Source organism: Camelus ferus, chromosome 20 (assembly GCF_009834535.1).
Source record: "Camelus ferus isolate YT-003-E chromosome 20, BCGSAC_Cfer_1.0, whole genome shotgun sequence".
NCBI lineage: Eukaryota > Metazoa > Chordata > Mammalia > Artiodactyla > Camelidae > Camelus > Camelus ferus.
Genome location: NC_045715.1, coordinates 24,575,647 through 24,588,942, shown reverse-complemented (window position 1 = coordinate 24,588,942; position 13,296 = coordinate 24,575,647). Strand labels below are relative to the sequence as shown.

At 48.9% G+C, this 13,296-nt stretch overlaps 1 protein-coding gene across 8 annotated transcripts in view; it reads left to right on the top strand.

Annotated features, from left to right (window-relative positions):
• CPNE5 (copine 5) overlaps window positions 1-13,296 on the top strand; it is a 99,481-nt gene that overhangs the window by 42,358 nt on the left and 43,827 nt on the right. For all 8 annotated transcript variants that reach the window (XM_032462962.1, XM_032462960.1, XM_032462961.1 and 5 more), the window contains 4 exons: window positions 8,979-9,082; window positions 9,868-9,907; window positions 10,115-10,191; window positions 11,860-11,919. In XM_032462962.1, coding sequence (XP_032318853.1) covers window positions 8,979-9,082; window positions 9,868-9,907; window positions 10,115-10,191; window positions 11,860-11,919 — 281 coding nt within the window. The remainder of the gene's footprint in view (window positions 1-8,978; window positions 9,083-9,867; window positions 9,908-10,114; window positions 10,192-11,859; window positions 11,920-13,296) is intronic.

Here is a 13,296-nt window from a genome sequence, read left to right as displayed (position 1 = left end):
TTATTGGTAAAAGGGCTGTTCCCCCAGGAGCTGGGATAATTTAACAGATTATCTGGAACAATGGCTAATTAGGAACTAAGCTTTTTGGCAGGAAGTTTTTATTATAAGCTTGGTAAAATTTCACAGGCCACTGCTGGTGTCTGGGGCCAGGGCAGGAGCCTTCTCTGTCCAGGCCTGAGCACTGGAAAGGCCGTCAGAGCCTCATGTCCCCCATCTCCACCTCTGCCCTTCCTCACCTAGAGGCCTTAACAAAACAGAAAGTGGTCTTTGAGGCCACTAGTCCACAGATGTCGTGGTTTACTCTGTGTGACTCTATGTAAGCCCCTTGCTTTCTCTGGGCCTGGTTTTTCTCACTCTACAAGGAGTGGATGGCCACAGAATCCTGGACCCCTCCTGTGAGAGAACTGGAGAGAAATTTCTAGCCCCAAGATGGTGGTGGACCTGGCATAGGGCCAGGTCCTCTGTGCCCCTTCCTACAACCCAGACCCTCTTTCCTGATGCCCAGACATCTGCCCTTTCTCCCCAGCCTTGGGCACCCACCCAGGCCCCTATTCCCAGAGCCAAGCATGTTCCCTTTTCTTATTTCTATTTAAGTCAGATAGCTTTCTGGCCTCTAATTTTAATCCCAGTGAATATGATTCATGAGGGGCCAGGGGCTGGGCTCTGCAGCAAGACTTTTAGAATCCCCAATTAAGAAGCCATCAATAATATATGAAAATTATAGGGGAGCTCTGGTTGGGGAAAGGTGGGCAGCTTTGAGGTAGAGAGCAGTCTGTCAGCTCCAGCCTCCTTCTGTCCTGGCCAACACAGCTACTGGGGGCTTTGCAGCTGGGGGGAGGGCTCCGAAACTTCATCCAGCTGTAATTTGCAAAAAGACAAGAGCTGCTTAAATCAGGGGCCATTAAGATTGTGATTGTTCAGGCTTGCAGAGCCACCCACTCATTACTGAGGCAGGGGACTGTGGTGAGCACCACAGGACACAGTGCCTCCGTCACTCCTGGGAGCCCTGGCCCTCCCTTCCAGCCTCCTGGAGCTCCGTTCTTCATCTGTAAGATGGGGATGATAATAAAATCATCTCCGTGGGGTCAATTGGGGGTTAAATGAGATGATAGATGTGTGGAAAGGTTTTGAAAATGAGAAGTCACGATATAAAGCAGAAGAAGGAGGAGGATTTGATGGAAGGGAGAAAACTGAGAGAGGGGGCTGTTGACAGGTTTCTGGGAGAAGAGTGCACTGCTCAGAGCCTGAGCCCCACCTAACCTGGGATCTTGTCACAACCCTTTTCCTAATCAGTTATGTGACCTCTGTCAGAGCACTCCATCCGCTTCCCTGTCTCTCTTTTCTCATTGGTTGAGAGGATTGGGTTTCTTTTGGCCCTAAAATCTTCAGTTCTAAGTCAACTTGTTAATCAACGAATATTTATGGAAATCACAGGAAGGGCCAGGACTGTGTGTGTGTGTGTGTGTGTGTGTGTGTATTTGTGTGTGTTTAGGGGTTGGAGGTGGGGTGGGGGTTGAGCAGAGGTATAGGTCGGGGGCACTCACCTGTGCCACCTGACCTGTAGAACCACCCAGCCCCACAGGAAGAGTTAACAAGGTAGAAAGGACAGTAAACACTGAAGAAGTTCAGAGGTTGGACTGGGGTAAAGACTGGATGGGACATAGTGCTAGCCTCATTCACAGTTTTAACCTCTTATTGGTTATTGACTAGATCAACTCCTGATTTGGAGCCAGACTGCCTGGGTTTGAACTCTGATCCTATGACTCATTAGCTGTAAGACTTTGGGCAAGGCACTTAATCTCTCTGAGCCTTGTCTCAGTTTACTTATCTATAAATGAAATAATAATAGTACTGCCTCATAAGATTATTATGAACATTGAGTTAGTAGGTGGGAAAAGCAGTGCATGGCATGCAGTAGAGCTACATGAGGGTTGTTACTCGTATTGAAGACCAGCTCTGCAGCAGATGCTCCATGCAGCCCTTCATGCACATTCCCTTCTATCCTTACCCAGGAGAAGGAAGGACTTGCTGTGTTTCAGTGATGAGGAAATGCACCCACTGAGGGGTTATCCAGGTTGTCTCACATAGATAATAAGTAACAGAACCCTGGTCAGAGTGGGTCCTGGGCCACTGGCCTGGCTACCCATGTACACCTCCCTGGCTCCAGCCCCTAGTGGCTCCCAGCCATGGGCATCTGGGAGGAGTTGACTGGAATGTTGGGAGAAACCCCTAAGCTGCTTGCTTTCACTGCCCCCAGCAAGTGGGCTGTGAGGAAAAAGAGGGGCCCAGGTTTTAGAAATCTGGAAGCAACAGAGAGCCTCTTCCCAGGCTGCCTTGTTCTGCATCTCCAAGCCAGAGGGTCAGTGTGTCTGAGTTGAGGATGAGCTGGCCAAGGGCCCCCCTCCTCTCCACTCTCAGTAGCAGCTCCCTTGCCCAAGGGCTCCTCCTGCTTTCCCTTTCCCTGCCAGTGGCTAGGGTGAATTTTCTTCTCTAGGCCCAGGTCTCTAAGTAAACTTTATACATTCTCCTGCCTTTTTTCTAACTAAGGCCTGGGGCATTGCTGGGTGTTGTGGGGAGCCCCTGGGGAGGGCAGAGCCTGGATGTTAATGGAGCAGCTGGTTTGTAAGAACAAAGGGCTAGTCCTGCATTTTCCCCTGGGCCTTTCCCTGTATGTGGAAAATGTCTGGAGATAGACCGCACAGAACTGGGAACTCTAGGGTACTCAAGTACAAAGGACCCCTTTAGATGGAGGACAGAAGCCTCCTCAGGCATGGAAGATGAGTAGGGAATGTTAGTGGTTAGGGCCAGGAGCATCTCAGAGACAGGGCTGAGTTCAGGGACTTGGGAGATATACACTTCTTGGATGGCTGAGCCAGGGTTTGGGATTTATAAATAACTAAGTGTGGAATCTTAAATTTACAGAACATGTTTTATATCTCAGGCTCTCTTCTAAGTATGTTACGTATACTAAATCATATATGCCCCCCAAATCCTATAATGTGTGAATAAATGGTCATTCCCATTTTACCAAAGAGGAAATTGAGGCACAGAGAGGTAAAGGATTTGGCCAAGGTCACCCAACCAGTGAATAGCAGAGCCAAGCATTGAATACAGGAAGCATGGCCCCAGATTGCTCTATTAACTACTTCACTTTCCTACTTTATGTGGGAAAACCAAAGATCTGCCTTCAAAGCTAGAGTCAGTGGTTCTTAAAGCTTTCTGAAGACATGCTTCCCTCTGAGAAATTAATGAAAATCATGGCTTCTCTCTCCAGAAAATGAGGATGTGTACAGACATTTGCATTCAATTTTGGGGTGTCACAGCCAGCTCAGAGCTGGTTTTAATCTAGCAGTTGCCCTTCCCTGCTGGGCTCTCACTCTGGCACTGGTGTGGGTGGGGCCAAGATGGCCACTTTCTACCAAGTGGAGGCTGTGGTGGGAGCCCTGGTTCCTGAGAGTCCCCACTGAGGCCCTCAAGTGGGACAGCTGTGCTGGGACCCTGCATCCCAGAGGGTTGTTACAGACCTTGGGTATCTAGGCTGCATGGGCAGGAGTCACACACTTTACTAGTGACATGAATGTTACACAGTGTCTGAGAAGAATGGGATGGAGGTGGGGACTGTTGGCTTGCTTTATGTTCAGTTGAGTTGGAAATTGTATGAGTGTGAATGTGTTTGTGTGAGAGAAAATATATTAGGGTCCCAGCAGAAAAGAAAATTCTACTCAGTTGGTTTCACTGAAGAGATTGAAAGGATTTCTTTCAAAGGTATGGGTAAGTTTGAGGATACTCACAAGGGACAGTTAGTGTCCAAGGTCTGGCAATGACAGGGAGCTGTTCCCACCCAGGCTTGTAGGGGCAGAGGGAGAAGAGAGTGCTATTGTGTGTGAGTGAGATGTGAGCGTGGTCCTGGGGGAGGCAGCCCCTCCCAGAACCACGATGCTCAGACTGGGCCAGAGTGGGAAGAAATACCCCAACCTCTCGCCTCTCATGTCCCATCTGCCGTGTGCCAGTGCCTCCTGCTGGCCAAACCCTACTGGAACCCATAGGGCAAGGGAACCAGGTGGTGGAGTTTGATGGAAAACAACCTCTAGGAGTGTAGATCAGGACAGAGGAGCTGAGTGGTGGGGGGTGGCGGGCAGCAGCAGGAGATTCTCCAGCACAGAGAACAAACTTCCAAATCAGTCTAGGCCTACTGCTGGTCAGGAGGCCCATGTCTTGACATAGGCTCACCGCCTCCTAGCCTTGTAATTGGATGTAGGACAGAATACCTTACTTGCCTGACCTGCGTTCTCAGTCCCAGACTTGCAGTGGTCTTTGTCCCAGGGAAGTTTGGCTGGACAGCTGTCCACCTGTCCCTATAAACCTCAACTTCTATAAGTGTATGGCGCAGCCCCTGGGAGCCACTTAATTTAGCCCTTAAAGACGTTTCAAGTCTGCCTCCCCTTTGAGGGTCTCACTGGAACTGATAATATGTAATTAATGCTGCTTAATTGATATTCTTGGGGCTTAGTCTTAGGGGTTTTAGGAGCTCTTGGGAGCATCTTTTGTAATATGTCAGGAGCTTTTCCCACTGGGTTTTGTTGCCAGGGACAAAAAGTAAGCTTTTCAGAGGGTGAATACCCTAATTTCCAGTCTTATTTCTCATTTGTACTTTCTTATTCTTCCCCTGGAGGCTGCCCCAGCCCTGGGGTCAAAGCCCCCTCACCTCTCTAATTGCTCAGCCCTCTCTACATCACAGCCTCCCCAGTTCACACTTACCACCTACCCAACAATTCTCCAGGGTTCTCTGCATCAGAATCACTTGGTAAAACAAAGCAGATTTCAGATTTTGGGCTTCTCTGCAGCTTTGTTAATCAGGGGATTCCTGTGCCCACTGGTGTTTGGTGGTCTGTGCTCCAGACTGTGAGCAGTGTGAGGCCCCTTCCCATCCTCGGAGACCAAGTATGGACAAAAGGCTTCAGAATGGACCAGAGGAAGGGACAGGCCCTTCTAGGGAGCTAGAAAAGTGTTCAGGGCTGGCTTGGCTCCGGATTACGGGTGGTGAGGGGTTAACCCACCCTCCCCTTCTTCCCTGCACAGCAGTCAGATCTCATGCAGTGCCTTCATGTGCTTCCCACTGCTAATACCTCATCTCTCCTAGTCCCTTCTGGCTTGAAAACTCTCTAATTCTGTGTAGAACGAAATACAGCCAAATTGATTTTCTTTTTTAAACATCAGGTCAATTGTGTTCTGACCATCATTAATAGGGGTGTAAATTGGGCCTGACAGGGACCCGGTGGCTTCTTGGGTTTTTTAAATCCAAGTTTTCATATTTCTTTTTCTTTGTTATTAGCCCAAGTAATGAAGGCTATAAAACATCTTTAGTAACGCCTTGGGTTGAAGATTTTGCAGTTGTTTGTGATGTGCATATGTTAATTACCCCTGGTCCTGGTAATTTATCACTGCCCAGCCTGGCTCACTTGCCCCCTTTCCCTCTCTAGGAGATACTGGATGCCCTTGGAGTCCCCCTCCCTGTCCTGTTTCCAGGGGAGCTCCATTTTCCTCTCTGGCAGAGACCAATCTCTAGGGAATTCCCCTCTATTGAAGCTTCGAGTGCCATTTTAAAAGCAGCTCTGTCATCTTCCCTAATGGGTGTTTTCCTTGGCGTCTCTGCCAGGAGTGGAGGGAAGAGGGGGGCTGCGCAAAGGAATACTTGCTCCTTCTGGGCTGGGGTTTATATAAAATCCTGCTGGAGGGATTTTTAGTGAGAGAAAGGGTATGTACTGAGGAGGAGGTAAGTCCCTTCCTTAAGAGAGGATTCTCTCGAACCTGGGTGTTTACCTGGAGTGTCTGCATTCTAGAAAGCTATGAGGAGAAATTTTCTTTTCATCTGAAGATAGGAGGTATTAAGAATTAGAAAGGGCAGGAGAGGAAAATATAGGAACTATTTTGGAACCAGGGTCATACATTAAAAAAAATTGTTATTGAATTTAGGGAATGGGACAGGAACCCTGTCTTATTCAACTCCCCATGTCCTCTCCATGGCCTTGCGCACAGCGAGGCTTCTATAAATGCTTGTGAAGTAAACCTCATCTTTATTTGACTTTCATAATACTTGAGGACTCTTGGCAGTTAAATGAAATACAAATTGGCTTTGGAGTTAGACATATCTGGGTCTAGATCCCAGCTCTGCCTAGTTGTGTGACCTTGGGTAAGTTACTTAACCTCTCTGATTTTCAGTTTTCTCACTTGTAAAATGGGTAATAACTCAAGGTTTTTGTGAGAATCAAATGAGATAACTTAATCATCTGCTTGATCTACTGAGTATTCAATAGGGACTCAGTAAATGTTAGTTTTTTTCCTTCCTCATGCTATATTCTCGTATATCAGAGGTTCTCAACTCCATCTGCATCTTAGAATCTCCTAAGGAACTTTAAAAAAAAATAGTTGTTCAGGCCCCACCCACTGAGATTCAGATTTAATTGGCCTGTGGTAGGGCTTGAGCATGGGTATTTTTGAAAATCTTCTGTTAAAGGATACCTTTCTTAAAAGATAGAATCATGATTCTCATAGAAATACAAAATGAGCACATGGTCAAGATTTATTCAACTTATTAATTAATGAGGGAACCCATAAGATGTTACAACTGGTTTAAATAATTCCAACACCACACACGTACTGGCAATCAGGTATGCTGAAATGAATTTTAAAATAGATGCAAAATTGGTCAGTATCCCCAGGGTAGTAATCAAATAAGCAATTGCATTCCACTGAGCAAAATTTATTTGCACTTCTGTGGATAAGAATCACTTGAATTACTCTATGCTTTCTATAATTGACACAGTTTTAAAGTAGCTCAGAGATAATGAAAGATGCAGAACTTTATGAAGTCAGATACTTAGACTAATATGTGAAACAGGACACCCAGTGATCTGCTTTTTTCTACATTTTAATAGCTTTTACACTTCCCCAGCCAAGGGGGAACACCCTGTCTTAGACCTTTGATATAGTTCTTTTAGCACTGTTACCATACTGTATTGTAATTATTTGTGTATGAACTGTCCCACCTGGGATGGAGAAGTCCTTAAGTACAAGATTCATGTTCTCTTTACTTTTGTAGCCCAGCACCCACCTACAAAAAGTGCTTAAGCAAGCAGGACAAGTAGTATTATTCTCCGTCTTCTGATGAGGAAACGGAGGCTTTGAAAGGCTCTGATGATGTCATATAATTAGCTTGTGATGAAGTTGGGACTCAAGTCCACTCATCCATTTCTTCATTCCACCTTACTTCATTCAACAATTCCTAAGTACCTACTATGTAGCAGTCACTGGGAGCAGTGGGCTTCTGCCGTCCTTGCCCTGGGGACCTTACATGTAGGGCAACATGGCTTAGAGAGCATGAGCCAGAATGCTTGGATTATACCTTGAAGTCAGCAATTATTAGCCATGTGACCCTGGACAAATTACCTGGCTACTCTGTGCTTTCATTGTCTTATCCATAATATGGGGAAGCCTACCATAAAAAGATTAAATAAGGTAAATATGGTGCAAAGTGTTTACCGCAGTTTCTGGTGCTATAATCATCTGTGAGTGAGGCTGTGACTCTGTTAAACATGTATCAGGTCCTGGGCTGCAAACATGAGGAAAACTTGGATCCTCCCATTGCTTGAGAAGCTCAGTTGAGTGGGGTGGAAAGAGCCTCATTAGACCATGACCAGGGGATGTGATGAGTGCAGCTGTGGGGATGTGAAGAGGATTATGGGAGCACAGGGTTGGGGGTGGGAGTTGGGGAGCAGGACTTCTGGGGAGCTGAGTCTTTAAACATTAGCAATTGGACCCCATGCAGGACCTGCTAGGAGGAGGAGGCTGCTGCAGGGATTGAGGTGAGAAAGTGAAGAAACCTGACCAAGGCCACCGTGGAGGAGGCAGGAGAGGAGAGATAAATCTAAAGCTAAAGCTGATGGAATTGACAGGAACAAGGGGTTGGTTGGAAAGGGGGGGGGGTGCCAAATCTAGGGCTTCCCAGATAACCCCACACGGCCTTGGGTTCTCACAGTCTAGCCCAGTGGTTCTCCAAGGGAGGTCCCAGCATGAGTATCACCTATGTTTTTAGAAGTGCAGATTCTCGGGCCTCATCTTAAACCCACTGAATCAGAGCATACAATCTGATCTGTGTTTTAACAAACACAAGTGATTCTGATGACCCAAAATAGGGAGTGACTTGCCTTAAGTCATTTGGGGAGTTTAATGGGATTTAATTATTGAGTGTCAAATATGTGCAAAATTCTAGAGTATATGTTGCAGAGGATACCAAGAAAATTAAGTCTCTTTATTAGTTATCTATTGCTGAGTAACAGATTAGCCCAGAGTTTAGCCATTTAAACAACGGAATCATGAATCTGGGTGCAGCTTTGTGGGATCCTCTGCCTTCAGGGTCTCTCACAAGGCTGTGGTCAAGGTGTGGGCCAGGGCCTTGGTCATCTCAAGGTTTGACTGGGGCAGGACTCACTTCTAAGATCACTCAGTGGTTTTTGGTGGCACAAGTTCAATGATGGTTCAGAGAGAAGTAATTCTCTGGTTGGAGGAATCAGGAAGGTTTCCTGAAGGAGGCAACATTAACAACGGATCTTGAAGAAATGGAGGGCATGCCATTGGCTGAGAAGGGTAGGCCAGGTGGAGGACACAGCATAGGCAAAGGCAGTGAAGTGGGAAAGTGAAGGGCTTGCTCAGGTACCCAGGTATCAAAATCATCTCACTTGGGTGGAGACTAGATAGAGAAAGGGAAAATAAAGTGATGATGCAGATTGGAGCCATAAGAGCAAGGCTTCCACTATTAGATCAGGGAGCTCTCCCCTTGACTGCGGGTGGGAGGTGGGGGTCAGGAGGTGGGAGAGGCATGGGTCCATCACTACTGGGGTCAGTACTGAGGGGCTCCGAGCCCACTGCTTCCCTGCCCCACCAGCCTCGCCATGAGGTCTACATCCCATCTCCTCTTGTAGTTCGGACGCACCGAAGTAATCGACAACACACTCAATCCTGACTTTGTGCGCAAATTCATCGTGGATTACTTCTTTGAGGAGAAGCAGAACCTCCGTTTTGACTTGTAAGTGGAAGGTGGTGCTGAAGATGGAGCTGGAGGAGGAAACACTGCTGGGAGGTGGGGCTACAAGGACCTGTGGTTGGGGCTGGAGTTTCCTTTCTGGGGAAGGGAAGGGGAGCTGTGATCTTAGAGGAAGCCCAGGATTGGCCTGGGATAAAAGTAACAATTAGCAGAAGTCCAGGAGGGGAGGGAGGGGGATGATGGAGGAAGGGCTGCAGGGGAGACAGCAGGTGAGCCAGCCCCAGGTGAAGGGAGGTGCCCAGCACAGGATCAGCCTGCCTGTGGCTGGCAGAGGTACACCTCCATCTTGAGTGATCAGGCCTGAGGGCAGGCTGCGCAGGCCTGGGCAAAGGGAAACAATCAGGGAAGGTCAAAGGCAAGGTACTGAGCTCAAAGTGCTGCCGAGCCTTAGCTGGGAAGGTGGGAGAACAGGCAGTGAAGAGCAAGGTGGCTCAGGCACCTGTGAACCAGCCAGGGTGGCAGAGCAGGGTTATTTCATTTTTTCAGTTTTTAATGAGGTATAACATATATAGAGTGAAGTGCCCAAATCTTAAGAGCCCTCCCTCATAGTGCGTTTTGCCATCCATTTACCACCCAGATCAAGAGACGAAACAGGTCGAACACCCTAGAAAGCTCCCACTTGCAGTTCCCTGCTATTACTCCCAGAAACACCCACTCTGTTAGTGCCCATTTTGGGGAGAACAGGGGTCCTGGATCAGCTCAAACAGCCAGGCAGTTTTGGGCAGGATGCCCCAGCTGCCTTCACCGTCTCTCTGTGTTCCATGCAGATATGACGTTGACTCCAAGAGCCCTGATTTATCCAAACACGTGAGTTCTGCCAGTGACTGCCCAGCACTTCTGAAAGTGCCAAACTCTGAGTTGGCCCTGGGCTTCACTGTTACACAAACTGTGTGTCTGATGCTGCATCCTGTCATTTCAGAGCCCTCATTCTTCAGGGGTGGGGTGATGGGAGAGGTGGGATGGTTGTGAGCAGAGTAGGTGACAGTGGTCTTTTTTTGTACCCTGAATGTACAGGATTTTCTGGGCCAGGCCTTCTGCACACTTGGAGAGATCGTGGGGTCCCCCGGGAGCCGCCTGGAGAAGTCCCTCACGTAAGTATACAGGGAGTGGGGCCTATCTGGGTTGCTTCCTCAGTGATGGGCCAACTTCCTGCCCACCCTTGCTGAGGGCTGGCTTAGAGTAGGGGCAAAGCCGTCAGCCAGTCATAATGGACGATTAGAAATAAGGAGACCCCCATGGGCCTTGCCCTTGCAGGGCTTTTAGCTGAGTTATCTTGGAGGAACTCCAGCTCAGTAACTAGAGCCCCATATTCCTTAGAATGGCCCGAGATACTATGTAGTCCACACTCGCCCCTTACCCCATCATTGTATAGGGGAAAAAACTGAAGCCCAGAGAGTGGAAGTGACATGCCCAAGGCCACACAGCTAGGAAGTAGAAGAGCTGGGATTTAAACCCAGGGGTCTTCTCACATAGAGTATTCCTCAGATTGTTCATACCTTGTTGTAGGCCAGAGCTGGGCATAGTGAGATCCTCCCCCTCCCACCCTGACCCTGACATTCTGCATTATAGAGTTTTAAGTGCTTTTAGAGGAAAGCTATTACACTGAGCAGGCTCTGGGATGAGCTATCCTGAGGCTTCCCACAGTGGTGCCTGAGGGTGGCTTCAGGGACCAGCCAGATCTGGCCAAGTGGTGGAGGTGACTTCTTTTGTCCTTGTTTCTCAGGAAGCCCCAGGAGCAGGGCCCAGGCAAGAGAGGCTGGCAGACTGGGACAAGGGTTCAGGTCATAGGGCAAGGTGGGGAGAAAATCCCTCCACTTGCTTCTGCCAAGTTCACACTAGATGCTGTCCCTTTACCATGATCAATAACTGTAAAATGTATTGTGTGTGTGGGTGGCGGTGGTCTCTCTCCCAGGTCCTTGTTTCTGATCCCTAGTAACTGTGTGATAACTTCAGAGCCCCCAGAAAGGCCTCCTTGCCCTCCAAAAGTCTTCTCCTCTGGGTTCACAGAAAATTGTGATAAACAGCTATCATTTATTGAGAACAGGGAACAAACCCAGGTCTAGGGGGCTCTGAAGCTTATAGAATTTGAGATCCCAGAAGTTAGTATATTTCTACCTCTCTCAGCTTCTAAATACCTGAGTAAAAAGCCCATGAGTCTTTGGGTCTGTTTCCTGTGCTGTCCTCTGGCCCATCTTCAGTGGAAGGACAGTTTCTAGGGATAAAGGAAGACTTGGATAGGGGATGGAGCCCTTAAAGGGCAAGCAGGATCTAAAGTGTTAAGATTCTGGATGTTGGTGAAGGAGGGGGACCTATTCGCCCCACTGAAGTTTTCATGTGTCTAAGTCTAGTTGTCTCCCTGGCTAGGCCTGTGAGTGGCTTCCTTTCACTGGGCATCTCTTCTGGCCCAGACAGTATTTTACCTTTGTGATCTCATGTGGTTCTCTCAGCAATATCCCCATTTCACAGCCCACAAACTGAGGCTCAAAGAGGTAGAACAGTGGTTCAGTGTAGCAGGCATCACACATTGTAACACGTTCCCAGGGGTTGTGATGCTGCTGGTCCGGGGACCACACTTTGAGGACTCCTGAGGTAGGTTGGGAAGAAGACCTCTCTTTCTCCTGGCTTGTGGCTTTTGATCCTGTTTTGATGTTTGATGCAAAACAGAAACCTGTCTCCAAGAATCCAGATGCCAAGCGTGCTTAGGATGGGGGTGCTCAGCTCATGGCATGATCCCTCTCTTCCTCTCTCACTCTTCACAGGATAGGAGCATTCAGCCTGAATTCCAGGACGGGCAAACCTATGCCAGCTGTGTCCAATGGGTAGGTCACCAGACATCTCTGCCCTTGGTCCTCAGACATCCAGCCAGCTCTGCAGAGGGGGCTTGAGACTCCTAGCTCAGTCCCTGCTCCTACCACTGTGCATTCAGCCCTGGCCAGGGGCACAGTGAGGGCCCTAGGTCTCTCCTCAAGGACCCAGGCACTTTGGCCACTCTGCAGCTGGCCCTCCCCCTATCCAGGGCAGAGCTCCAGCATCCCCAGCCCCAATGGCTCATGGGACTTTGAGGAGCAGGGTGGGGCTTAGAGGTAGGGGCTATTTCTGAGAAGCAGCAGGGGCTGGGCACTCTCCCTTCCTTTCCTCTCTCCTTGGCCTGGTTTGTCCCGCCTCCCACCTTTCACTCTTCCCCTCCCTTCTCCCACCTCACCCTCTTCCCCTCCATTGCTTCCACTGCTGGATGTCAACCTCCTCACAGAGTAAATTCAGCTAAATCTTTACTTTCTGCATTTGCTTACCAGCTGTGATGAGCTAGCCTTGCTCCCCCAGCCCCCACCCTGACCATCTGCTTTTGGCTGGCCTCATGCAAGTATGGCAGTGAAGACCCTCCCAACTCCTTCCCTCTCCTCTCTCCTGGTTGGAGGGAGTGTCCTCACCTGGTTGGGGGGCAGGGTAGGGAGCATCTGCTTGGAGGAACCAGCCTGGAGGTGCCTCTAGAGATGAGCATTTTGGATGAGTAAGCGAGGCTCTACTGGCCTTTGCTAAGGACTCCCAGAAGTTGGGGTCCTAGCAGCTGGATTGACCACCAGACCAGCTGGATGTGGGACTCAGGGATGCTCACAGTCCAGGAAGGGTGTAGATGATAATTTACAAGGAGAGTGAAGAAACAGAAATTGGAGAGGGAGCAGGAATCAGAGAGAGAAACAGAGAGGGAGGGTGAGAAAGACCAGAGGGAGGGAGGAAGAGAGAGAAAGGTCGAGCAGGTGGGAGCAGATTGTGGCTGGAGAGGAGGGAAGGAAAGATCAGAAATAGAAGACAGGCTAGGAGGCAAAGAGAGGAACAGATGGAAAAACATTGGACAGAGGAGGCTGGTGTGAGGATTCTCCCTGGTCAAACAAATCAATCTTTACTACGAGGAATGGCCAGATTGGGGTGGGAGGAGGAGCTTTGGGGTGCTCAGCTCAGCTGCCCAAGTCTAGGGGGACAAGCTGGCAGGCACTGCCACCTGCCTGTGGCAGGGGAACCTTCAGATGTGGCCCCTGCTCTGCTCATCTGATTTGAAGAGAGCTGGGTTGTCTCATCAGCCCCTGGGGCTGGCTCCCATGCCTCCCTTGCCTCCTCTGTTTGAGAGTCTCTCCCTCCAAGAGCTGGTGCTGGGGAGAGCTCCATCAGTGGTTCTCAAAGTATATTCCTCGAGGCTGGCC